This window comes from Nesoenas mayeri, assembly GCF_963082525.1.
Source record: "Nesoenas mayeri genome assembly, chromosome: 1".
NCBI classification, from domain to species: domain Eukaryota; kingdom Metazoa; phylum Chordata; class Aves; order Columbiformes; family Columbidae; genus Nesoenas; species Nesoenas mayeri.
This window is the reverse complement of record NC_137541.1, coordinates 78,615,585-78,642,752: the sequence shown is the minus strand read 5'-3', so window position 1 is coordinate 78,642,752 and position 27,168 is coordinate 78,615,585. Positions and strand designations below refer to the sequence as shown.

General features: G+C 40.0%; 1 protein-coding gene across 1 annotated transcript in view; it reads left to right on the top strand.

Moving 5' to 3' along the window:
• PDE3A (phosphodiesterase 3A) overlaps positions 1 to 20,425 on the top strand; it is a gene marked incomplete at both ends in the record, with an annotated part of 257,863 nt that extends 237,438 nt beyond the window's left edge. Inside the window, 7 exons of the mRNA XM_080363582.1 lie at positions 1,881 to 1,992; positions 4,354 to 4,467; positions 5,903 to 6,102; positions 7,924 to 8,127; positions 11,511 to 11,666; positions 16,474 to 16,714; positions 20,181 to 20,425. Of these exons, the coding sequence (XP_080219708.1) occupies positions 1,881 to 1,992; positions 4,354 to 4,467; positions 5,903 to 6,102; positions 7,924 to 8,127; positions 11,511 to 11,666; positions 16,474 to 16,714; positions 20,181 to 20,425 (1,272 nt within the window). The remainder of the gene's footprint in view (positions 1 to 1,880; positions 1,993 to 4,353; positions 4,468 to 5,902; positions 6,103 to 7,923; positions 8,128 to 11,510; positions 11,667 to 16,473; positions 16,715 to 20,180) is intronic.
• Between the last annotated feature and the right edge of the window lie 6,743 nt (positions 20,426 to 27,168).

Sequence of the window (27,168 nt, the reverse complement as noted above, 5' to 3'; positions counted from 1 at the left end):
AGAGATGGGGCCACCAGCAGAACCCCAGCTGTTAGATACCTGTCATTAGAGGGGCATCCCAAGTCATGTCAGACACCTCACTCAACCTGTCTCTGCAGTATCGCTGCCTGTTGCAATGCTTTGCCAGAGAGTGAGGTCACATGCAGATTTTTCCTGGTAGGCAATGACTAGAAGGGGAGGTGGGAGTAAGGAGGCAGTATCATTGAGGCTGCAAATTCATGTCCTTTTTTATTATTCTTACTGTAAAAATCCACAGTTGCAGGACATTTGAAGTTTCTGTTTATTAAACCTTAGATGCATCTCCCAGGTCTCAATTTATATGCACAATCTAGGGAAAGAAATAGGTGTGGATAGCTGTTTGATTTACATTGAGGAGTAAAACACAAAACATAACTTGTAGCAATTTCTTATCAGAATAGCACTCATCATTCCAAATGTGCTTCAAATTGCTTAGCTCTAGGCACATCATTACCAGACAGATGGCATCAAAAGGACAGAATTTAGCTAACAGCAGTAAATAAATAAAGAAGCTGAAAGGCTTCAGGATCCAATTTGTGAAAGAAGTGAAAAGGTCAGGCAGCAATTTTACACTGTCCCATTGTTCTGTATGTGAAGTTCAAACTTGTCTTCCAAAGCGTCCATTTTGTAGGTGCTGCTGTCTACATTTCACAGAATCACAGAATGGTTAGGATTGGAGGGGACCTCTGGAGATCATCTAGTCCAACCCACCTGCCAAAGCAGGTTCACCAGGAGCAGATCACACAGGAAGGTGTCCAAGCAGGTTTTGAATGTCTCCAGAGAAGGAGACTCCACAGCCTCTCTGGGCAGCCTGTTCCAGTGCTCTGGCACCCTCACTGAGAAGAAGTTTCTTCTCATATTCAGATGAAACCTCCTATGCTTCAGTCTGTGCCTGTTGCCTCTCATCCTATTGTTGGGCACCACTGAAGAGTCTGGTCCCATCCTCTTGACATCTACCCTTGAGATATTTATAAACATTTATGAGATCCCCTCTCAGCCTTCTCTTCTCCAGGCTGAACAGACCCAGTTCTTTCCGTTTTTCCTCATAAGAAAGGTGCTCTGGGCCTCTAATCATCTTTGTAGCCTGACACTGAACTCCCTCTAATAATTCCTTGTTCTTCTTAAACTGGGGAGCCCAGAACTGGACACAGTGCTCCAGATGTGGCCTCACCAGGGCAGAGTAGAGAGGACGAGAACCTCCCTCGACCTGCTGGTCACACTCTTCCTTATGCACCCCACTCGTCTCTACCAAACACCCCCCTCATTGATCCATTACATTCTCCCTTCCAGTAGATCTTCTCCTGTGTCTACAGTCATCTTTCCGTGTAGGAATGCTTGGAGCAGCTTTGCTTCCTAAGCTGCTTGCTGCCTCCCTCTGAAATCCCATGGAAGTCATTTTTGCCATTTCACTTCCCAAGTAGGGGAGAGGGAGAGGAAATAATGCATGGCATCCAAATGGTCCTCTCCTTTTGTTATTCCTTCATCTGTTCCCCCTTTTCCTGGGAACTGATTTTAGTCATGGGTGCTCCTTGGAGAAGTTTGTAGGTAAATTTTTCCCAAAACACTGAAGACCCCTGGGTATCTTCCTTTATATGTGGATGTTCCTGAGGTGCCTGCAAAATTTGGGGGATCCATATGCCTGAAAGGAAAAAAAAGGACATCTGGAAAAGTGTAATGAAGGACTAATAGCTCATCTGTTTGGCTATGTAACCACATCCATATGGAAATGCAAATAGCTGCAGGTATAGCTGGATCAAATGTACTTGAGAAAATACTATCAGGAATACAGGTTTTCATGGGGTAATTTGACAGTTATGTTTATATCTAATTTTTAGAGGATGGTGGTTTGGTTTCTTTTTCAGGTATCATACAGGCTTTTTGAAGACATGGGGCTGTTTGAAACCTTTAAAATACCAGTGAGGGAATTTATGAACTACTTTCATGCCTTGGAATGTGGATACCGAGAGATACCTTGTAAGTAAAAATTCCCAGCAGAAAACAGTGTTTCGCTAAAGTTTTGAGTATATTCCGCACACTTAGTTATGGAAGCCTTTCTTCTCTCATAGTAGCTACCTTTTCTCTTCTGCTACATTGCTAATAAATGGATGGCTCTCTAGTAATAGGCTGGTGTTGAACCACAGCCTCATTTGTCTTTTTTTCATTGCATTTAGCATCTCATGTTGTTTCATTCATGGCAAATTCTGTGCAAGCCTGAAACCATATAAAGCTACTACAGGTACAAAGAACTGTTTCTTGATGATGCAAGTATACCCCAATGCCCTGACCAGAAGTTATTGAACCATTTCCCCCCGATAAGCAAGCTGTATTTTTACACACTAGCAGTGCTATGCTACCAAAGGAGATGAGCTTTGTAAACCAGAAAAAAGTATGCCAAGTAGATAAGTGCATCCTGTTCTTCTGCAACTGCAGCTCAGCTGATATTTTTCAGTGTGAATCATTTATTCACTGAAAAACCTGCTTTCAGTCATCCCCAAAGTATTTACTAATTCAAATAAAATTTACCAAACTGCTTCAACTACAAAAGAATTTTTCTTTTCCAGGATGAGGGAGCCAGTTATTAAGTCTTTTAGCTGATGAATAGCCCTTGTGTTGAGCAAAGTAGAACACCCTGTTTTCTCCTGCCTCCCGAAAAAATGTCTGAAACATTGGTTTAATAAGTCATATAGTCTTTCTCTCAAAGCATTAAATACCAATTGGAACAGATACAGTCAGAGAGAGTGAAGGAAAGCTACCTCAAATGCCTTCCAGCCACGTGGTTCAAACTCTCTTCTGGGAAAGTGAGAGACCAAATTCCAAATCTTGCCTTGGTTTGAATCTGAGCAGGGATTTGAAGCAGCAGATTATAGCCTGAAGGGGTTATAGGTGGCTGTCCCATAGTCTGTCCATCCTATTGGAGCCATTCCTCTGGTTTTTTTAACTGCTTTGCTATTTATAGAGTCTTGGGATATTTTTTTTTTTTGGTCTAGCCCTTCATTTCCTTGTTTTTTCTTATGTTGTTTCATTTTAGTAAAGCAGAATATTTTTTTTTAATACAAAATTAATATACCTTCCAGTTTTTTCATTTCTGCGAAGGGGCAAAAGCTGAAGCAACTTGTTTGGGCTTAACCACTTTTTTCTTTTGATTGCTGAACTGAAAAAATGGGTTATTCAAACAAAAGAATGGTGACTGTCCCAATTGGATTAAGTCAGCCTCACAAGAGGCTCTCCCAAGCTTTACTCCTGAGAAGAGCATTTAGACCCTCAATGCAGGAGTGTCCTCTAGGTTTTGCATGGGGACATCAGTGTCTCTGGAAAAATGTTCTCAGTACTTCGAGGAAGGCAGAGAAGATGAGACTCCTTCCTTATTTTACTCTCTACTTAAAAATTATCCATTCCTGTGCTGCTTACTGTTTTACTGTTCAGAATTTCACACAGCAGTCACTAACAAGTTATTTATATATTTTAGATCAGATTTATATATTATAATTATATATATACTATATATACACCAATTATTATTAATATAATTAAAGGGAGGGTCACAGGGAAGACAAAGGAAACAAAAGAGGAAAGTGATGGGTAAATACAGGGTCTAAGGAGCATGACATCATGCACGTGTTTAGTGAGTAAGCAAAGCGATTCCAAATTATGGCTACGATAAACCTTTGTGTGGCCTTGAAGGATCTGGTGACTTTTATCTCCCATTTCTGCAAAGAGAGCCTGTAGCAAGCCAAATTGCTGGACACAAGGCCTGAACTCTTTATCTCTGGCCAGAAAACTGCGGAAAGAACCTGGTTTAACTCTGTGGTGTACGCCTATATCAGGTTTAATATTTTGCAGTGCAGCTGCTAGCATGGTACCTAAATTTGCTCAAGAAGAGTCAGATAAGCGTTGCCTGTCTTATATTTAGAAACTGGGTGAAATCTGGCTGAACTGGATGAGTTTTTCCCGGTTATTTCATTTGAATCAGAGGTTAACAGTGCATTTAACAAGCAAAAGATGACCACTGGAGTAAAGGATTGGAGCTGGTAGCACAGATCAGTCTCCTTGTTTAACATTTTCTTTGCAGCGTTTCCTACATTGCAGCTGCCTCTTCCTCACTGCTGTTTTTTTTCTTTCTGGAGTAGTGTGAGACATAGCATTGAATGCCATTGAAAGTGCTTCAGCTTTAATGAAAAAAAAAAAAAAAGAGCTTTTACAGAATACAGGTGTTTTTCATGTTTGTTTCTCTCTGCTCGATTGACTGCCAGATGGTACCCACTAGATGGTGCTGATTTCCCTCTGTTGGAAAAACTCTTCATCTTTAATAGCTGGGTCACTTGCTTTGTATCACAGATCACAACCGAATCCATGCAACTGATGTTCTGCATGCCGTTTGGTACCTTACTACTCAGCCCATCCCAGGACTCCCGACTGTGGTTAATGATCATGGGTCAGCAAGTGATTCAGGTATATATAAATGTGCAAATATATACGCTGTGTTTTTAAAGTTCTTGTCATTAAATTTTTTGTTAGAAGGTCAGCAGTTGGGGATTGTGTGCAGTACTTGTTTTTATATAGACTTTTAATTTCAGTAGCAGATTGGATGTTGAAGGTGTTAAGGTATGTTTGTGTAGCTCTGAAGATAATGGAATTGGTCCTCCAAAACCCAATACTTCACATCTAATGATGCGTGAATGCATGTCTTTGTGGTCACCCATAACAACAGATGGTTGTAACCTTTTCATTTATACAATATCTTTTTTTTTTTTTTCCTAGGAAAACTGAATTAGTAGTGCTTTTCAAAGCAGCTTCAGAAGCAGTTTAGATTTTTAAATCCTCAAACCCTGCATTGATTTTCTATTACAAAACCACTGGGACACGGTAGTGCCGTGCACTTGCCACTGCTTGGCTGTCATTAAGTCTTCCTTCGACTTTCCTCACTGGCTCCAAAGAAGGAGACTTGTTACCATTTTGCAAGTAGTTTGCAAGACCACTCATCTGCTGGTTTATGATTTTTCTTTACAGGAAACTGTTCTCATTGCAGCTTTATATTAACTTCTCCAGGTTCAGTTGTAGCAGCTAGAAGACCTGTCTATATTTCATGGGAGTTACTGGAAAAGCAGGAATTAGTGCTGCAGAAACCAATTCCACTTCTGCTTTTGTTGGTGCTGCTTGTGTGGCATATACCATTTGTGAAACTCTTCAGGATGTTTTGATGGGGTGGAAAACGTTTTTATTCCTGGAAGATTTTATTAGCAAGGATTGCTGGAGACTTTATAGGTGAAGTGAAATGGGTGGAATGAAAGGGCTGGAGTTTTGGAGCCTTTTGCTGTTTGTTATTTGAAAGACATTGATGCATTGAAGCAGATTGAATTAGCAAAGCATCTCACTCAGTATCTGTCTGTGACAGGCATGTTCAAGTTGCTTCAAAAAGAGGCTGTCAAAAGAATCAGCAAAGATTTGAAGTCTAGACCTTTGGATTGGAAAACATAACACCGTAATTGATTTCATAAATATTAGTTCATGGCTTTGACCGTTAGTGTGTCATAGATTACTCTATATGGTGAAGCAATTAGAGGAAGGAATGGAAAGATCCGGTTACCCACGAAGCTACAGCGTGGCTGTGAATCCATGGCTTGTTGCTAGCAACTTACATAGTTTGAGAACAGGCTTGGCTGGAAGATGCCCAGGTGGGATCAGAATTTGTTCCTTTTCAATTGTGTACCTTATTGCACTGAATCATGTGCACAGTATCAGAAATCATTGAGTCAGGATGTGCTTACTGTTGTATTATGTATAGTAAACTGGCTTCTTCTCTTCCTGCTTTGTTGCTTCTATCTGTTTCAGTAAGACACTGAAAAAGTGTTAAGGATTTTTTGTTTATTTATTTATTTCTGCTCAGATTCTGACAGTGGAATCACTCACGGCCACATGGGTTATGTGTTTTCAAAGACATACACCCCTACAGATGACAGCTATGGATGCCTCGCTGGCAACATCCCTGCCCTTGAACTGATGGCTCTTTATGTAGCTGCAGCCATGCATGATTATGATCACCCAGGAAGGACCAATGCCTTTTTGGTAGCAACGAGTGCTCCTCAGGTAAATAAATCTTTGCCAGCATTGCTGTTAAGTTTGGAAGGTCTTGGGTAACAGCCTCTCTTTGCCAGCAGTGTCTGCGGCTTCTATTAAGTACAAGGGGTGTGTGGAAAATAATCTGAGTTTTACAAATGAAGAATTGAGTCCTAGCTAAGGTTACACAGAAGTTGCTGCCAATGCTGGGAGCTGAATTCAGCAATTCTGAGTCTTAATTGGCTTAATTATGAGATCATCTCTCCTTACTTTACATAGCTGACCTGCCTGGCAGCATACTGTTCTGAAAAACATTTCTATGGGCTGGAAAAAAAAAAAAAAGATAGCTTAATGGTGAGAAGACAGGCAGGGATGCAGAAATTCTAGATTTACTCCCCAGCTTGGATCCAGCCTTTCTGTCTCATCCAGAGCAAGTGACCTGTACTTGCTCTGTATCAGTTTCTGTCTATAAACTGAAACCAATACTTCCCATCCTTGCAACAACATCTTTCTGTGACTGAGAACTTCGATACTCTGGCCAGGTAAATAGATTAATAGAAAACGTATGCTATCCTTAAATCTGTTTATATGGAACGAGTGCTATAACTTTGTGGTTATAAAAATCAAGAAGGGAAATTAGATTATTAGCCTTGATGTATTGTTCCTGTTTTGAAAATAAATTAATGTGAAAAACTTAAGTCCTCCTTTTTATGTTTTTGGTTTTTGATTTTGGTCTGCTGTTCATTTTTTTTTTATTTGTTTGTGTTTCTTTTTTTTTAATCTGATGTCACCCGAAGTTTGCAGAACTTGAATTTGGCATCTAGGTATTTTCTTCTTTTTCACAAGAAGCAGTATCAGCATTCAATAATTAAAGTGTTGATGTATTAAAAATTTGCTTTCAGGACTCAGGCATGTGTAGCAGAATATATCTGTCTCAAGTACTTACTCTGCACTTAGACAAGATGGACTGTAAAGCTGAGTTGTTTCAGCAACCTGTTCTCTGAGTTAAAGAATAGATTCTCTACTTCAGGATAGGATTGAATTTTTTCACCTCTAGATGACAAAAAAAAGTATAATTTAAGTGAAAAGCCATGGGAACGTATATGTATATATTTGTGTAAAAAGTTACAAAATTTGTGTGTATTTTACATGTAAGCATATTTCCAAAAACTTTTATTTCCATAAACCAAATTGTCAAAAGACTGAATGCTGCTGAAGTGGAGATTTCCTGGATGGTTGTTGTCCCCTAAAGTCCATGTTCTAGATCATTCTTTAGTTCCTGATTGGAACTGCTATCACTATGAGTATCATGCATGTTGTTTTGGTAAAGATTTAACCAATTTTGGATTGTAGCATTGAGCAACCGATTAGGCTGCATGTGTATTGTCAGGTTGCAAACTGGAATTTCACTTGTTTGGAATCTATCCAATATGGACAGAATTACCCAGTACAAACACCAAACACAATAATTCCTGTTAGTGAGGTTAATTCTGAGAAACAGAGAAGCACAAACATAGATTATATTAGTCATTATTTTGTGTCTGGAAACAGAATAATCTGTTGTCATATAATACAGTTCAGTCAGGAGCCAAAGAACCTTGAGTATGAAAGACCTAGGTTTTCCAAATCGGTCTTCCAATAAATCTTTGCCATCACAATTCAAGTATTTGCTATTAATCCTGCCAAGATCATATATTTATAGTTCAGGAAGTTCTTTAAAAAAAAAAAAAGTATTCAACCAAACCTCATCCACACTCACACATCATCCCAATGACATTCTCATTTCTGCATTGTGATGTTTCTTTTGCTAAGAGGTTCCTCAGCGTTCAGCTGCCCACATTGCTTTTGCAGGCGGTGCTGTACAACGACCGCTCCGTCCTGGAGAACCACCACGCTGCTGCTGCCTGGAACCTTTTCATGTCCAGGCCAGAGTACAACTTCCTGGTCAACCTCGACCACGTGGAGTTCAAGCATTTCCGCTTCCTCGTCATTGAGGCAATTTTGGCTACTGATCTGAAGAAACACTTTGATTTTGTTGCCAAATTCAATGCCAAGGTAAGAAGATTGGTTCGGGGTTCTGGTGGATGGTCAGAAAAGATTGTGGGGCTTGATAGCATCACAGTGAAAAAGCTAGAAAGGCTGCTGTGTCACTCTTTCTTCTGAATGTCCTTTTGGCTGCTGTAAAACATGTTTTTGAATACTAATCTGGCACTTATGTTCCTTTTTACTTATTTACATTTAGTGGCACAACTGCTTAGTCTTTTCAGAAAATGGTTTAAGGCTAAGGATATTATGGACTATTTGAATGTAAATCCCTATGACATCCTACTTTTCAATACTATTTACTGTTCACTGGCACTTTGGATCTATTAGCAGAGCACTCAGGGAAAAAAATCAAAGGTGTTATCAAGTTTCCATAATGGCTAAAAATATTTAATGTGAATTTGTATTGGTTTAATCGTACTGTTACTGTGGCAAAGCACAGAAATCATAACAATTTTGAAATTGTAATTTCAAATGCAATGAAAGCATGATCTTTTTCTCCTACTTTGTTTCAAATGGGTAAACCCCAAAGAAAGGTCACTAAAGATCTTTCTTGCATGCTTCGTTCCGTGAGTATAAAATCACAACCCTGGGAAACCATTCTCAGAAATTACTGTACAGTTTCAACCTAATTTATTGGAAATCACCACCTATCAAGTTACTTTATTAAACTTCATCATCCCTCAGAGCTGGTGGCATGTCACCTAGATGATACCTGCCTTTGGAGCTGTTACTCCCTTCTTGTTCCTGGTGAGAAACACAACAAGCACAATGTGTTTCTCATCCAGGACTAGGACATCCCAGCTGTTTTGGTGACATAGATAGAATGTTTTCTTGTGGTATTGCTTAGGATGGGCTTATATCCTGAAATTTTGAAGCCTCCAGATCTATGACTGGTTTTGGTTTCCATTTCCCTGTAACATCTCTCTCATTGTTAGGCTTTAAGAAGCTATAAAGAAGCACCTTAAATTATGGTCTGGGATAGACAGAGAACTGATCTATAGATGCTTAAAAGTCTGAACTCCTTCTGCACCTCTGCTAGTCATGTCCCAAAACCTCTGGTAATAGCAGAGGGATTTCTTTATGTCTTAATTTTGAACTCTGGAATCATTTTGACCTGCCTAATTTCCTCTTAGAGTATTGAACAGTATTGACAGATTCTCATACATCAGGGTTACAATGACAATAAGGCATGGGCAATTTAGCCTGTCTGAAGACATCCTTTGAATTTGACAGTTTGGACCAACACCTTCTGTGAACGTAAGTAGGGAATGAAAAAAGACAGACTAAACCAGTGATTACTGTGGTTTTGTCACAGAGATGAACTGTCTTAACTGTGGAAGAGGACAAGCTTGACCAAAGCAGTAGATGTAAATTGTGGATATGGAAAACTAAATTTGTCTTAAATCTATCAGGCTGGACAACAGTAGGTGTAACCACTGTTGTAACCAAGCAAGGTGATACCTGAGACACTGCAGATAAATAGGAGAACAGTCTGATATGTCACGTGCTGTCAGCTCGCTATAGATTTCCAAGGACCTCTGTTAACCTCCTTCTCTCTCCTTGTTGCTTGAATAGTCAAATGGTCATGCATGGAATAAAAAGTGGAGGAAAAAGTGAAAATACTAACCAGTGCTTGTGTCTGAGTCTGGATTTCCCAGTGTAATCTCTACCTTAAAAAGAGACTATTAAGTTTAGTCAGCAAAAACTCTTTTGTACCAGTGTGATCTCAGAGACCAGACCTGACATGTTTGTGTATGAGTGGAGGTGCTGCAACTGATAAAATTAGCTCTAAATGCTCATGTTATTGTTTGGGTTGCTGAACTGTATATTGTATAATACATGTAGTATATTGAGGCTACAGGCAGAGAGACCCTTCTGTACAGAAACCAGTGTAAACACACATAGCGTGAGCATCCTCCTACCAGAAAAGCTTGCAGTCTGGAAAGTACCTAGAAATACTGAAGGAAGTTCACTGTCTGATGCTTTGATGATATCAATGCATTGGATCATTTACCGTTCTATGATATTAGTTATATTGGATCATGTACACCAAAAGCAAAGCCCTCACCATCTGAGGCCCAGTGCTGTATGGGGCAGGGGACCTGCTGACAGGGGACGTTGAAGTTTCGTCTAGTCATAGCACAATAACTTTCTACCCATTTATATAACTATTGCAAGCTTGACAATTAAAGCTGTGTTTGAAGGAGGAATTTGAATTTTGAAAACCAAGTGGACAGTAGAAGACAGCCGCTCTCACACCAGGAGATATTCTGGGAGAAAAGGCTGAGGTAGGAAAATGTGACTAATGTCAGTAAGGGTTGGTACCACTGACCGTTTGGAGATGTAAAAGGCTGCAGTCCTCAACACTTTCTCAGCCTCAGTCTTTGTGACTAAGACCTGGCTTCAGGAATCCCACACCCCTGAGATGTGAGAGAAAGTCTGGAGTGGTGAAGACTTAGTGAATGGTGTCAGGTTAGAGAGCACTTAGCCAAACTGGATATACACAAGTCCATGGGACATGATGGGATGCAGCCATGTGTATAAACACTTCATAGGGAGAGTAAAGCAGATGGAGCCAGACTCTTCTCAGCAGTATCCTGTGACAAGAGACAATGGACACAAAGTGAAATACAGGAATCCCCATTTAAAAATAAGAAATAACGTGTTTACTGTGAGAGTAAACTGTGAGGGTTGTACATTGGAAGAGGTTGCCCAGAGAGGCTGTGAAGTGTCCCTACTTGTAGATATTCAAACCCAACCAGACATGATCCTGAGCAGCCTGTTCTAGCTGGTCCTGCCTTGAGCATGAGTATTTGAGTAGATGAGCTCCAAAGGTGTCTTCCAACCTCAACCTTTCTGTGATTCATTGAAGGTTACCCTTTCATTTTAGAGCAGTTGATACCACATTTTATTGTGGGAGGTATGGGAAAAACAGAGACAAGAAAAAAGATAGGGAATACTGTCACACATACTTATCTAAAATATGGAAATAAACCTTTTACATCTGTCTGCGCACTGGAATTATATCAGCATGGCATTTGGTGAAAATTTACCTTTGTACACAAATTAGGTAGCAGCTTCTTGGAAAATGTCGTGGAAAGGTTACATTTGTTTGTTTTCCTAGAAAATGCTTTCAAACAGGCATATCATATCCTAAGTATTAATTTCTCATAATTTATCTCTGTGTTCATTATTTTTCATTTATTTTTCTTTTTACAGATTGATCTAAAGCTGATTGTAAATTCCAGCCTTGGGCTAGCTCACCTGATTACACCTGTGATTTGGTTAAATAGCTAAATAACACTGTCAGATGTCCCAGGGCAGAATTTCCACTGTGAGCGTATTATTTTTTTCAAGATTACTGTCACGGTTTTCCTTTTTCTTTCTGCTAGGTAAATGATGATGTTGGAATTGACTGGACTAATGAGAACGACCGCTTGCTGGTTTGCCAAATGTGCATCAAACTGGCTGATATAAATGGGCCTGCAAAATGCAAAGATTTGCATCTGCAGTGGACAGAAGGCATTGTCAATGAGTTTTATGAACAGGTAAATCAATGCACATCCAAAGCGGGGCCTGCTGGTTATATGTCTTGTTTTAAACACTCCTACAGCATGCTAGTGCTGGTGATAAGACAAAATCACAAAGAACAGGGGTGAAGGGGATGGCTACAATTACACTCGTCCAACCTTTTGCTGGATCAGTGAAAGTACATTTGTCACTGATGTGTCACTGATGTTCTGATGTGTCCTCAAAGACCTCTGATGATGGGGTTTCTACAGGCTTAGTTGTTCCTGTCTGGCACTATCCTTACAGTGGACATGTTGAACAAGTGTTCCTTTCCTCTTTTTTTTCCTATTGGCAGTCGTCGTGTCTTCCTTTCAGTCTTCTTTGGTGCAAACTGTCTTTTCATCCTTCCTTCTTTCTATGTCTTTCGAAGACATCTGATGGTTCTGTCTGCAGTGACTCTAGGTGGCTTAAACTTGTATTGACATATGATCTCCAAAACTACACACAACCTGCTTATTGAGATGATTTAAACAGAGCAGAGGGATTATTTTCACTTCCCTGCGGGCCGTGTCTCTCTTCACACACACAGAACCTTCATGTACTGAGCACAACTGTAGCATTGACTTCCAGTTTGTCATAGACTAACCATATCTACTTCCTGCACGTTGATCCTAATGCATACTTTATTTTTTAAGACAACACTTTTGGCTTTCAGAAGGTTTGTCAGCACAACTGCACTAATTATGCAAGGCTCAGCTGATAGTAGTGCGAGGAAGGACAGCCACAGATTGATTTTCAAAGACCTGGGAATACAGCCAGGCACCAGTCCTCTCCTGCCAGGTGTAAGGGAGCCCTTAATTGAACCTTTTCTCATAATAACCTATTTAGTCCTGCTGAGTACAGAGGACAGAGCTGTTCCCACACCATTCATAGAATCACAGAATGTTAGGGATTGGAAGGGACCTCAAAAGATCATCTAGTCCAATCCCCCTCCCAGAGCAGGAACACCTAGATTAGGTTACACAGGAAGGCGTCCAGGCGGGTTTTGAATGTCTCCAGGGAAGGAGACTCCACAACCCGCCCTGAGCAGCCTGTTCCAGTGCTCTGGCACTGTGAAGAAATTTATTCTCATATTTAAATGGAATCTCCTGTGTCCCACTTTGTACCCATTGCCCCTTGTCCTATCATTGGTTGTCACCGAGAAGAGCCTGGCTCCATCCTCATGACACTCACTCTTTACATATTGTCAAACATTAATGAGGTCACCCCTCAGTCTCCTCTTCTCCAAGTTAATGAGACCCAGCTCCCTCAGCCTTTCCTCATAAGGGAGATGCTCCACTCCCCTAATCATCTTTGTTGCCATGCGCTGGACTCTCTCCAGCAGTTCCCTGTCCTTCTGGAACTGAGGGGCCCAGAACTGGACACAATATTCCAGATGTGGTCTCACCAGGGCAGAGTAGAGGGGAAGGAGGACCTCTCTCGACCTAGTAACCCTTCTAATACACCCCAGGATGCCATTGGCCTTCCTGGCCACAAGGGCACAGTGCTGGTTCATGGTCATCCTGCTGTCCACCAGGATCCCCAGGTCTCTTTCCCCTACACTGCACTCTGATAGGTCATTCCCCAACCTGTTCTGGAACCTGGGGGTTCAAAATACATTTCCAATCAGGAAACTCTGTTTCCTGATTGGGAACATATTTTGAATTTGCTGGTTAAACTAAACTCCACATCCTGTCTTTTTGAGAGGAAGCAAGCAGGCTTAATCACTGAACCAGACGCCCCACAGACTTCTCAGGGAATTTGTGCAGTTAACTTGAAGTCACAGGCTAATCCCTTTTGAAGCCTTTTCATCTTCCCTTTTAGTTTACTGTGCTTTCAGTTTGGAAAAAAAAAAAAACAAAAACAAACAAACAAACAAAAAACAAACAAAAAACAAACACAAAAAAACCAAAAACCAAAACAAAACAAAAAAAAAACCAACGCACACACATTAAAAAAAAACCCAAACAGGATTTGCTGCTGCTTCTGGTGTATTTGAAGTAATGGGAAAAAGGACAAAGTTCAGACATTGACCTGAAGCTCCTTCATTTATTTGAGATCTCCTGAGAAAAAGAAATAACAATGCATATACTATGTTTATAGCTGATTCCATTTTTCTTTTAATTTTTTCTTAAAGAAAGAGCGGTCAGCCTTTATCTCCCAAATTTTCTCTCAGCAAATGCTTTTCTTCATGTTTGTCTATTCTCTTTACAACTCTCAAAGAAATGGTACTTCACTTAATTCTGGTGATGATCATAGCTTATGTGGGTGACTACTGTGTGCAAACAAGACCTGTTAATCAGATATATGATATGACTCTCTCTTAATCCAACATAACTCATGTCATAAGGCAGCAAGTGCTCCAATACATTAATATCGTCAAAGTATTGGATATTGAGCTTTGGATCAGGCTTGGGAAGAACACATATGGGAGGTTACTGCGTTATCTGTTCCACAGTAGGAATCGGAGTTATTTTCTATCAGTCAGAAAAGCGTGCTACTAATGTTTTCATGCTCTTGGAAGCTGCTTCAAAGGACTGTTGGAGATTATCTTTTTTATAATCCTGTAATTTAAAAGGAAAAAGAAAAAAAACAACCAAAACCCACCACCACCACAACAACAACAACAACAAACAAAAAACCACCACATTTGAGATTTACCCTCTCTGCAAATATTGATGCAAAATAACACATGGTGTTATCTTTGTTAATGGCATTCCTTTTGGCATGCGGATTGTGGACAAATGTATTTGAACTCCTGGCTTGCAAATTGCAGGAGGTCAGATAGTAAGATATTAAGATTTTTGGGGGTTTGTTTGTGTTTTAACAGATGTTTATTCACTGTATTGAGAAATCAGTACATCCTGGTGGGTTCCTGTTTCATTTTTTTTTGCATAACAGGAGTTGCCATGCTAGCAGGATACTGATGAGATTGAAAACGAAGAACATTTTCTTCTTAGGACTTAACCTTTGGCATTAACATGGATAAGCTAGATACTCAGTTTATTTAACCTAGGTTAAAATCTGATTTTCTTTAATGTAATGTGCTATGAGAGGTGTATCAAACCATCTTCACCATGCTTTTGATCATCAGATTTTTTTTTTTGAGAAGAGGAAAGTCTTCATTTTTCTAATTTCTAAAAAGGAGAATTTTATGGGAAGTTTGAATTTCCATAGAATTTTTATCAAAAAGCATACATATGTACGTTTGACCTAAGCTGTGAAAATAATGAAATATGTTTCTTGGATTTTCTTTAATAAACACCAATTCCTTTGAAGAATTTAACACCTGTGTAAATGAAAGCTCCTTATTAAAAACATGTTGCATAGAACATTCAAAATCCTGTGTCATATTGTTACAGTATGTTTCCTTTCCTTCCCTATGCATGTTCAGCATATTTATTTGAAGACAAGTTAGGTATATTAAAAAGAATCAAAAAATGCACTTTGAGATGTTTAACATAATAAATCAACTTTTAATGGAACATGAATAAAAACATGTAAACATTTCAGTAGTCACCTTTCTTACCACTACTAATGGCTCACAACAAGGAAATCTCAGATGTGTTACTGTAAAGAAGAGCAACATGCCAGCTCTTCTTAATTTGCTTGCTATTTCAAGAATGGATGGCATGGTTTTTTTATCACTAATATTTTTTGTTTAATGATTGAACATAACATTTTGGGGTGGGTAAACAGTGAAATAAAACAATTAACAAAACACAAAGAAATGAGAAATTTATCATACATGCTTCAAAATTTAACTCTCTTTCTTTGGACTTCCCAAATATGAACAGGGTGTTGACTAGATACATTGTCCATGACTTTTGGAAAATATAGGTTACAAGGAGATAAATTTGGGCAGTATGTAACATAATGGAAACTAAAAATTTCTCTCCAAATTCTGATCTGTATTCTCAAGTATAGTTCTCTGTATTGTATTAAAACATTAATTTACAAATCAGACTTTATTAGGGAGATTAGATTTGGGGGGGTGACATCCAGTGTTGACATGTCTACTCAGCTGAAAACTTGCTAATGTCACTAGAAGCTTTGCTGTGTTAGAGACTAATGAGTTTATTGGATTTTGTTCTGCAAGAAAGTTTAACCTTTTTTTACATCATAAGAGGAGAGAGAGAAAAGTCTTCCTATACCCCCCTTATCTCTGCTTTCCTGAAGAAAAGCTAGTAAAAATCTTTATGGGAAAGATTTACTGTTTCTGAGTAATGCCTGCTTTCATAGGGATCATTCTAATATTCCCAGGAAAACAAATTATTATCACCCAAATCCAAGAGGAATTCTCCATGTCAAGATATGTATAATTAAGACAAAATTTGTAAGAAAACCTGATCAATGACAGAGCCCTTTCTTGTAGCAGTTCAGTCTTGTTCCCTGCAAACAGATGGCTGGCTGCAAGGTGATTGTGAGCTAACAATCACAAAATCAGGAGGAATTTGTGAAAATAAAGTGAAGAAAGGAAGAAAATAATGATTTTCGAAGTTTCACACAGTGTAAAGTACAGGACCAGGGCAGTGGGTGTCATCTTGCAGAGTCATCAACTAACATCTTTGTTAAACTCACACTATCAGTAGTGGGTCCTCTTACAAGAAAAGAGCTGTAACTTCGATTAACTGCCTGATATGATGGCATTGTAGCAATGTCATGCTGGCATGCTATGGAAGTGGCGTTAGAGTTGAATTATTTTTCTTTCATCATTTCTAATTAGTTTGATGTGCACTACTCCTTTTCGTGACATGGTTTTGTTTCATTTACTTCAGAGAAATTACTGCTATTTTTCATCTCCAGGGTGATGAAGAGGCTAGCCTGGGCTTGCCAATCAGCCCTTTCATGGATCGCTCTGCTCCTCAGCTGGCACACCTCCAGGAATCTTTCATCACTCACATTGTGGGACCACTATGTAACTCCTATGACTCAGCGGGGCTGATGCCAGGAAAATGGATAGAAGATAGTGATGAATCAGGAGACACTGATGAGCACGAAGAGGAAGAAACAGCAGAAATGGAAACTTGTGAAAATGCTGAATCCAGTAAGTTGTTCACACTTATATTTTTCATCAGAGTAAATTCTGTCTTGTGAGCAATATTGTAAAAGCATAGAGACCATGAGCTGGTCAGGTTCAGTCTGGGCCTTGCCAGAGTCAGAAGGATTCAGTGCTGTCCTTGGTGAAGCTGACATGTAGCCAGTTACATTGGAAATGGAGCCACTCCATCGTTTCAGGACTGGTTTGCCTTGCTGTTCATATCTACTACTCATTTCTGCCTTCAGTTGAGGTTTCTGGTGGTGGATCACGTGTCTGTGCATGAGGGCTTTTTAGGCTATTCCAGCACTGATGTTATAGTAGACTGCAACAATTTCAGATGAAGAAAGGATGGTTAGGAGAAGATTTTGTTGAGGAAGACACTCATCATTTTCATGAGTTAGCATAATGTACAGGAATAATAGAACAAGGCTCTGAGATGCTGATGCAATAAATGTTTTTAGTAAGGGAAGTATTTTAATGCAAAAGTTTTCAAGTTAGCATGTGAGAAGGAGCGGGGAGAGAATTGTTGCTGAGCATCACTGTGTTGTGTGCTGGCAGCTGTGTTCCTTGACCCTTCCAGCTAATTGGTAACTAAAGCTGATAGTCTCCTGCCTCTCCTCCAGAAGAGCAACAGTGCCAGTTTTTGTCATATGGAGAACACCACTTTTTACCTTACAGGGAGATCTCAAGAACTTGTTGGAAGAGATTTTTAAGAGAAAAGGCTTCAAGACACAAAATCTGTCTTTTACCAGTTTAATCCTGCATGTATAGCCTTTTCTTCTCTTTTGTATCCTTCTTCCCTTTGAATTTCCTACTACCGTTTTTTTATTTCCTTCTTCCACATCATCTTTCTCTCCCTCCCTTGTATCTAATCATTCTAGAAAGCACCAGATTTAAGTGCACTAGTGAAGTACTGACACATAGCTTTTTCTCTAGCAGCCTCACTTTTTCTGTTCTTAGACACACACTTTCATGCTCTACTGAGTATCATCCCCATTTGCTGTTGGGAAAGCTGAGAAGTAGAAAGATGTGATGGTTGCAATAACTGATGTCAGGGCATGAAACTAAAATCTACATCTCCTGACATGCAGAATTGACCTTTATGTCTAGTAAGATCCAGGGGTGTGCAGTTTGTATTTAAGAAATCATTGCTGCTGTTCATACGCACACAATTGCATGTAAGTTTAGCAGGTTCACATGCACAAAAATTGTTGTTGAGAACAGCAAGCATTACATAATATAGCACAACTGCTTTATTTTAGCACCTTATGATCTATTAGCTCTATAATAGCATGCGGAGCCACATGTTTCTGTGGCAGATGGGCGTTTCTGGAACTGTCTACTAGGGGGAAACCTGGTGCAGTTGTTAACCAACGTAGAACCCAATGCACTGAAACCAACACTGCTGTTTGAAAAAGTAAGATGGAGGATGTTCTCATTTATCTATCGCAGTGCTTAACTTTCTTTGAAATCCTTACTCTACTTTCTCCTCATTTCTGTATTCACTTATCTTCTGTAACACTGCTAGTCAGAGTCAGCAATGCTGATTTCGGGATAAAAGCACAGATCATTATTAACCCTTGTCACATCGAAAACAGACCATTTTTTGTTGTCTTCTGTTTTCTTTTTTACTTTCGACTTCATGACAGTAATTAACTATTCAACCTGGTGGATTTAAGCTCTTTATATTTTCCAAAACCTTAAAAATGAATGTACCAGAAGTTTTGAAATGTCCAAGTTCTTCCTTCTTTCTTCTTACCAAGTATGGAGTGCTCATCTTCTCAGTCATACCAACAAACTAACACAAGGTGTTTTGTTTTGATTCCCTAAATTCTCTGTGACTGTGTGGATCTGAGTCAGGCATTTGTGGCTTGTTTTATGACTATATAGGGGTCTTACAGGTCATTAGAAATGTATACCTATGATCAACACAATTTTGGATGTTCTAAACTTCATCTGTGAAACAAAAGGTTGAGATGTCAGATGCATAGATACTATGAGTTGTGTAGATGTTGGTGAAGTTCTCTTTCTTGATGAAAATGCCTTTTAGTCTGGTGGAAATATAATTGTGGCAGAAACCACTTCACCTGGGTCCTGATAATTCACTGAAGCGGTTGAGATAGATTTAAGAATTATAAAACCTTAAGGTGGCTTTAAATCATTTTCGTTACTAAACAGAAACATGTAATTCCCCCAAAGTTCTGATGCAAGTATAAGAATTAAACAGTCTCAGTCTTCAGTGATTCAGGCCAATTTTAACATCACAGCGAGTGCTCATTGGTATCTGAAGAGAGCAGCAAGATGCAGGGTCACCCGGGAAACCCAGGAGAGAATGTCCTGCTGCGGCATTGGCAGGGTAGGAACTTCTTATTAATGCTAAATCTGAAGGTTCCCCATAGGGAACCAAGGGCTTTCTAATGAAGGATTGAGTTGGATTTGGTCTACTCTCAGTGAAAAGCTCTTTGTTTCCAGTTCAAAAGCTTCAAGGGCTAAACGTTTTGGATCCTGACACAGGCATACTTTAGGCAACTTGCAAGTACTAATCCACGCAAATTTATTTGGTACAAAACATTCCTCTATGTCACTTTCTTTAAAAAATAAATCGGCAGTTGTCTTTGGAGGGGCTATTATTTCAGTTCTGCGACTGCCATTGCCACTATTAATGACCAGGAAAAATTTTCAAGCTTTGTGCTGTTGACGAGTTAACAATCTGCATTGAACAGACTATATTGACACAGAAAAAAGCACACTTCAGACAGCAGGAAACTTCTAGTGCAACTGTGTCAGGAGCCATGAGAACTACCAGTGGCAAAAACATTTTATAGGTTAACAGTACACGACTAATACTTCAAAAGCAAATCCAAGAAAGCTCCCTGATATTATTTGGCTATATGACTAATTCTTCAGTGGTCAGACTCTGTCACTGAAACAACGTTGTGCAAAGGTTTTAAGGTCATCACAACTGAGATGGTGGAGTGCAAAATCTCTGACTTTGAAAAGAGAACATAAGAATAGATTCCCTCCTTTGATTATTAATGCTTGCTCATTCATTATCTGTCTACAGCACAAATCAGGGGTAAAATGTGGAGAGAACAAAATCAGGACTTTTTTTCTAGGGCAATTGTAAGGAATCCTTTGCAGCAGGGGGAGAGGACCCACAGAATTCAATGGTGAGTTATGGAGTAGGTCGATCAGAGTCTTTAAGTACTTGATATAAAGAAATTAACATAAACAGCTCAGCAACGTGTTTTACGCATAATCATTCAAGCACTAGGTGTCTGTGTGAGCTTCTTTCCCAGAGGTCTGGAGAGGCATGACTTTCTGAATTTTAAGACTCTCTAAGTTTGTGGGTTTAAAAATCTGTGCAATTCCTATATGTCATAGTACACCCTGTCTGCTTCCTACATCTTCAGTCCGTTTTCCTTCTTCCCTTGTAATAAAAAGTACATTAATGTCACATGGTATTTTGCAGGAAAGAAGTTCAAAAGGAGAAAAATCTACTGTCAGATCACTCAACACCTGCTTCAGAACCATAAAATGTGGAAGACAGTAATTGAAGAGGAGGAGAGGTTAGCTGGGACAGAGAAGCAAGGCGCAGAGCAATCCACGCTGCACCAATCTTCAGAACAAATCCAGGCCATCAGGGAAGAGGAGGAGGAAAAGGGGAAGCCCAAGAGGGATGAAGAGGAGAACGCAACTGTAGAACCGAACCAATGACAATATTCACAGCAGTATTTTAAGACAGATTGACTCGTGCACAGACTCTTTCTCAAGCCAGCACAGCATTTAGACACAACACTGTAGAAGTATGGGATAATGCGCCTACAGCTGTTTAATTTGTTTCTCTTTCCTTTTTATGGTGAGGTACATTGTTTAAACTCCTGTGCTCAAGGAAGCTTTCACACTGCAACACCGGCTTTTACAGACTTTCTTAAAAAAAAAATGTAGGGGTGGGTGGAATTATATGAATATATATATATAGCCAGGGTTATTGGCTGCGCACTTCAGCAAAATGCATTTAATGATACATTATGGTCACTGTGATATTTACAGAAGAAAGTCATCTAAGGAAATGCTGCTTCTAAAGCACATTTGCAGTTAACAGTAAGGTACCAGTTTAAGTAGCTTTTGCTCTTAATTCTGAGGGATAAAAGTTCCAAAGCTTTTTATGAATGCTGACGTATCCTGCCAACATATACGTGTGTGTGTGAAAAGGTGTTTGCAAGTGTGAGTGGATGTAACGTGATATAGCATAGTTTGGGTTTTTATTACAATAGCTGTAGCACATGTCCCGATACACAACAGCGAACAGAAGGCCTGAATTTTAGAGGATTCGTGACCACGGTGGAACAGGAGACCATTCTGAGGTTCTTTGCGTTCCCTGTAGCCCTCCAATCCCAGTTTGCACTCCAGCTGCAGGCAGCAGCCTTTCAGCAGGGGCTGTGGTGGCCTGGGCTGCTGGCCTGGCCCCATCCGGCTGCGCAGGCTCTTCCTCCTCTTCTTCCTCTTCTTCCTCCTTCTCCTCAGCACATCCCAGACTGCTGGCGAAAGGGACGTGCCAGGAAATTTATTTTCCAGAGAGGTTACAAGGGACTGTGTATGATGCCGACCTGTTCCCCTTGCATGGACCTGGCCCTCTGTGTCCTTCTGAGTGTGTGAGTGGCTGCGTGGGGCAGAGCGCGTGTTTGGGCAGGAGAGAGGAGAGAGCAAATGTCTGTGTGTGCGCTTGGAAACTAGAGGCACGTGGCCACCTTCCTACCTTAACCTTGTGCCTCAGTGCATCAGTGGCCAAATACATCATTTAAGAATGAAGCTAAACCACCATCTACTGAGAGCAAACAAGGGTAGTGTGGGAGCCATGCCCGTCCACAAATGATGCATTAGGAGCAGAGTGGGGGGGACAGGTGCCAGTCCTGCATCGGCTGGCACTCCTATGTCTCAGCAACTGCTCACATGAGCTTCGGAGAACTTGTTTTTTCAGTGTGAGGTGCTGGATGGGAGCAGTTTGTTGCTGGCCTTCTCTTTAGAAGCAGCGTGTTTGATCTCACCAATACACTTTTTTTTTTTTTTCTTTTTTCTTTATTAAGAGAAAGGAAAAGATCGGGCCTATAAGAAGAAGAGGTCTTCTTTTGTTTTTCTGTTTATTTGTTTTCTCTGTTGTTTATGCTGTGAGCCAAATGTCTATTTAAAAGGTTGGATATTCACTTTCAATATTTTATTTCACAATATTATATTTGTCAATTATTAGCTATCTAGATGTAAATATGGAAAAATTTTTATGGGTTCCTGTAGATAATGATATCTTTAAGAAAAAAAAAAAAAAAGGCAAGAGTTTTTTGTAAAGCTAATTTTTTAAAAAATAAATACAAAAACATTTTTATACAGCGTAGCCATTTCCAAACCCAACAAATGAAGTCTTGAGGAATTTGTATAGACCCTTCTGGGAAGCCAGTGGTCTACAGGATCAAGGCTTTAGCATATTAATTCTCTTTGGGGCTGGCAGCACAAACCAGTACCACAAAATTTAGAGGTTTGTTCCCACAAAAGTAATTATATAAAGTTCAGTATCTCTCAAAAATTATTTGAATACATATGCTTTTTATATTTTGATCCTGCAGCCCCTTGCCAAGAAAAGGATTGATTGTGTGAGTAAAAATGCTTGTGAAAGGAAGAGTTTGTAGAAGTCCTTTGTATATTAAATTTCTGACATTGCATCCCTCAATTTTTACTATAGTTGTTCATCCACAATGTTTCATGGTCCTATTGATACCTGCCCAAAAATGTTGGAAAACTTTCTCACTCAAAGCCAATCAGCATGTGTGTTATCACCTCAGAGTTTGGTTTTTTCTTTGCATTTTACTTTCTCAGAGGTTTTTTTGCCTGATATCATCCCATCCTACTCTCACCAGTAGAGAAGGTGTTTGCTGTTTGGCAGAGTGACTCCAGAGCATAGCTCTGAATGCTCTTATCAGCAGAAATATTTAGTAAATGGTTTTCAATGAAATCACAGAAGCAAAAATCCAAATTGCACTATTGTTTTAAAGGGAAAGGATATAGCAGAATTCATTCAAAAGGAAAAAAATATGTCTTCAAGATCTCAGCTAGTCTCCACCAATTCCAGCTTGCACTGTTCTCACACCTCTTTAGTCACTTTGATTAATCGTTAGGGGTTTTCTTGTACAAGTGATATGCATACCTTATAATATGTGAAGAATTTAATATGCCTCATTCTGACCTTTAAAAATTAAACTTATAGAGATTATTTAAAATATCACATCTCGAAGCACTTTTTTTGCCATTTTCAGTGCATGATCACTGGGATTGGATATTTTATCGTGATTTCTATGTTGTGCTTGCTAGAAGAAAATGAAAATAAATTATTGCAGAAAGTGTTAGTGGGTGCTCAGGTGATAAAATTACAAAGAGGCATTCAAAAATGAGGCCAAATCCTGCAAATGGAGTTCCACATATTCCTCTAAGCAGGCAGGCGCAGGGCTGAACCAAGAAAAATTATCCTAAAAATGTGCTGAAATGGAATTATTATATTTTTCCTAGTCATCATTTTTCGTTGCCATTGGGTAAAATGAGTGTCAGCTTTTAATTTGTTAAGCTTGCTTTCTGTAGTGCCAATGCAGCTGTCACAAATTGGTGCTGCATTGCTACACAAGCCTGATTGTGGGTGCAGTTTGATTAACTCAGGTCTTTTCCAGTGAAGGAATTGCTGACAGGCTTAAAATCATAATGACTGTCGATTTTATCCCATCGGGAAGGAATACCGGTGAAGAAGCTAAAGTAGCTGCAAGTGGGTAACTGGGTAAGGGGTCAGGATTTTGGCACTCCAAATAGTTAGTAATAGGATGCAGTTTCTGCAGGTGTCCCCTCCTTATGAATCTGATTTTCAGTCTTTGAAGTACATTTCTGGCAGGCAATGATCAGGGAGTTTCCCAGGCCAGCTTAAATACAACACCAAAAAAAAAGTACTACAGAGAATTTATATCAAACATGTGAATACCGATTTTTTTTTGCTTTGGGTTTTTTGTAGTAGATAATGAAACAGACAATATTTTAGGGGGTTTTGTAATCATTTCTAGTCCAAAGGAGACAAAACATTTTAACCTGCAGTTGCAACAACATTTTGGAGGCTACACCTTTGGTGTTGCAAACCCCAAATAAACCACAGCCTGTGCAATATTTTGGGGAAAAAAATAAAGGAAGAAGAATTGTATTCTCTCAGCAAAGTGCTCAGCTTTCAGGTGGGAAGTTTTCAATGTTGATATGGGTTTCTGGTACGTCCAGTATGCAAAGAGATTTATTAAATACTAGAAAAAGCAAGCGCCCTCTAAACAGTGTGTTTTGCAGTTAAGAAAAATCACTTTTCGGTTCTTTAAAAATAGGGAGAGAAGAGCTGAACTATTTTTTCAAATTGGATTTTTTTTTCTCCACTGTAATGTTGCTTGGCAGCTGATCCTGTTCCCTTCTAGTCTAGAAGTTTGCCATTCCCTCAAACAGGAGGCTTTTTGCACTGATTGCAGCTCCCAGTGTAGTGAGAAGAGCACTGTCCATCACACAGCAATCACATGTAAACCATTTTGTCCCCATATTTCCTGTTTGCTTGATAGTCGCGTGCTGTTTACCATGGAACATAGCTTCTCATTATGCTTGTGTTGCGGAAGAGACACGTTTAAGTAAAGAGTGAGAAAGTTCCAAACTACTTATTTTATTACTCTTTCTTATAGGGACGAGTCTGAGACTTTGGTTTCCAAGAACCCAAAAATGCCCATGTCTAGAAGTAATAATTTCCACCTTGTTCAAAGGGCCATAGTTCACTATTTATGCTCTAATTCTTGAGGGGATCTGGCGTTTCTTGGTTCGAGCCACAGTACAGAGCATGTTGACACTCATCTCTGAAAATCAGCAGCCTCCAGTTGAAAGACAGTGTTTGATGTGATGCTGCAAGTCATGCATTAGAAGTGAGTTGCAAGAATCTACTAAGAAAAAAGGGATTCTCCTGTGCTCTTGGCAGCATTTTGAACGGTCCTTCTCTGTGAGTGTAATCCTTTACAGAAAGCTGAGGAAATGGCAGTGTGTCACCAAGGGCCTCCCCTGTGACCTTGTGCAGGGTGCTGGCTCTCAAAGCATAGGTCACATTCTGGCTGTAAATGGTTCCCAGGGCGGGTGTAATTTGGGAAAGTATTTGTTAACAATGCAAGGATGGTTGTTCATCAATTTTTACCCTGATGTCAGGTGTGAATGTCTCTGCATCTTCATCAAGTTAAAATCCAAGATTGCAATTGCTTAGGACCTTTTCAATAGATGCATTTGGGACTTCTGCCCTTAGTGCACTACTGTTAGAAGTTCTGGGGATCCTGATCATCTGAATTTGGAAGGAAGTCTGTAAAGGTTCAGATAGATGCTTCTAAAAGTACAATTTGGCATCTAAGAAAATTCTGTACCCAGCTCCATTTTTATGCTTGCCATGCAGGACATTAAGATTATCTGTTTTCTTTAGAAAGTTCTCCTAAATTTCTGTCTAGTTTTTACATACTAATTTTTTTTTTCTGAAATTCTGTCCCCATCTTTCTTTCTTCTTTATGAAACTCCCCAGAAAGTAGAATGCAGCGTGGAGAAGGGAGGGATCTTGCCAAACAGAGCATCAGTCCGTGGCACAGCTCACGAGGACTGCCCAGCCTGTGCCCCTGTCCAGGAGCATTTGCACCCAGTGCCGTGCCCAGGCTACTGAGCTCTGAGCTGAGTAGGTGTGGGGTAGTTGGCAGTTTAGATATTTGGCAGCCTCAGCCCCACCAGCTTTTAGTGGGACTTGTGATCTTTGAGAATTTTATCAATTTTCAAAATGAACCTTAGGCACTTTTGGAAGTTTTGCCATAAGTATGATGCAGCAAAACGTTTGTGCTTGGTCACAGGTACTTGTGCAAAGTCTCAGTAATTATCTGGCACATCCTGCTTGGTCTGCATGATGTGGTCCTATGCTGCTGATAGTGAGGGCTTTGTTGTTGAAGAAGATGGTTGCAGGTTTGAGCTCACCCTCTCACTGACTTTCCACAGGCACAGATATGCCGATTGGTGTGAGCCTGGGCACCCCAACAAACCCAGTTGTGCCCAGGGCTGCGATCCAGAGAAAGTACAAGGTGCCTGACCAGCAAATGCCCTGGGGAGATGCACCAACTGATTCAAGTGTGGGAGAGGCAATGCAGATGTGCTGTGGATCATTCTAGAGCTGAGCCATCTGATGGACATAGTGATCAATAGGTTGGGAGGGCAGCAATGACAGAATATGGCTTTTCTTTCTCTGAAAGAGTACTTTTGACTGTTGGATAACGTGTAGTTCATAAAAACATGTAATATTTGCTATTACTTTTGCAAGTACTGTCATGGTTGAGGCGTTGCAGCATTACACATTTAAGGAAGAAAGCTTTCAATTTAAGGATGAGTACGAGAATTTTGTGAGCATCCTGCGGTATCATGGGCAGAAGATCAGATCAAGGCACGTGCCCAGAGCAGAGAACGTGCCTCCCCAGGTCTGCTGCAGGCCCTGCAGCTGGGGGGCAGGCACAGGGGGCCACTTGCTCTTCCCAGTCTCAGGCCTGGGCACTGGCCCGAGAACTCAGGTGTTCCTCAGCAGGCAGCACAGCGCTGGTGTGGTTAGTCCTCAAGCCGATGGGGTTGTGGACATACAGGGAGGAAGTTGAACTGGCAATTCGTAGAGAGGAGAAAAGCAAATTGCAGTCCAGCGTGAAACTGACTTTATGTAACGCACTTATTTTTCCTTTTGTTTCAAAAGCAAATGTAATCCCACCGGAATGAAGTAACCATGGAGTTTCTGGGGGTTTAGTTACTGTTTGATGTTGCAGCATTGGTGAAAATGCATTAAAGAGAATTGTTCCCATTAGCTAGGGTGGGGAATTTTTTATTTTTTTTTTCATATTTTTAGGTGAATCAACGAATAAGAATGTTGAGGCCTCCTGAAGAAAATGTTTCTGAACAAATGGGGGAATAATTGAAATTAGGCAACAGCTGCTTTAAGCAATCATTGGAAGAGCTAGCAAAAATATTGATTATTGGAGCCAAACTTTGAATTAGGGCAAAATAGCACAAGTACTTTTGAGAGCAACTTAATATGATAAATCTTCCTTTGAATTCCATCACATTTAGCAAAACAACATTCCTCTGGAGGTAAATCAAAGCAGGGTTTTAGCCCCTGCTGTGGTAGTTATTGAATCCCAGTGTTGGAGGGAGTAGTGCGAGAGTTATCCTCCTTTTACATCCTAATTATGATTTATTCAGAGGCCATTAGTGGGATTTTCCTGGCAGGCAGGTGTTCTCTTGATTAAAAATACATTGTGCCTCCTCAGTAAAACACAGATGCCCGTGTGAGCACCTGCCTGAATTCCTAGGGCAATACAAGCTCCTCAGGAGCCTGTGGGCACAAGAGTGCAGGTGTA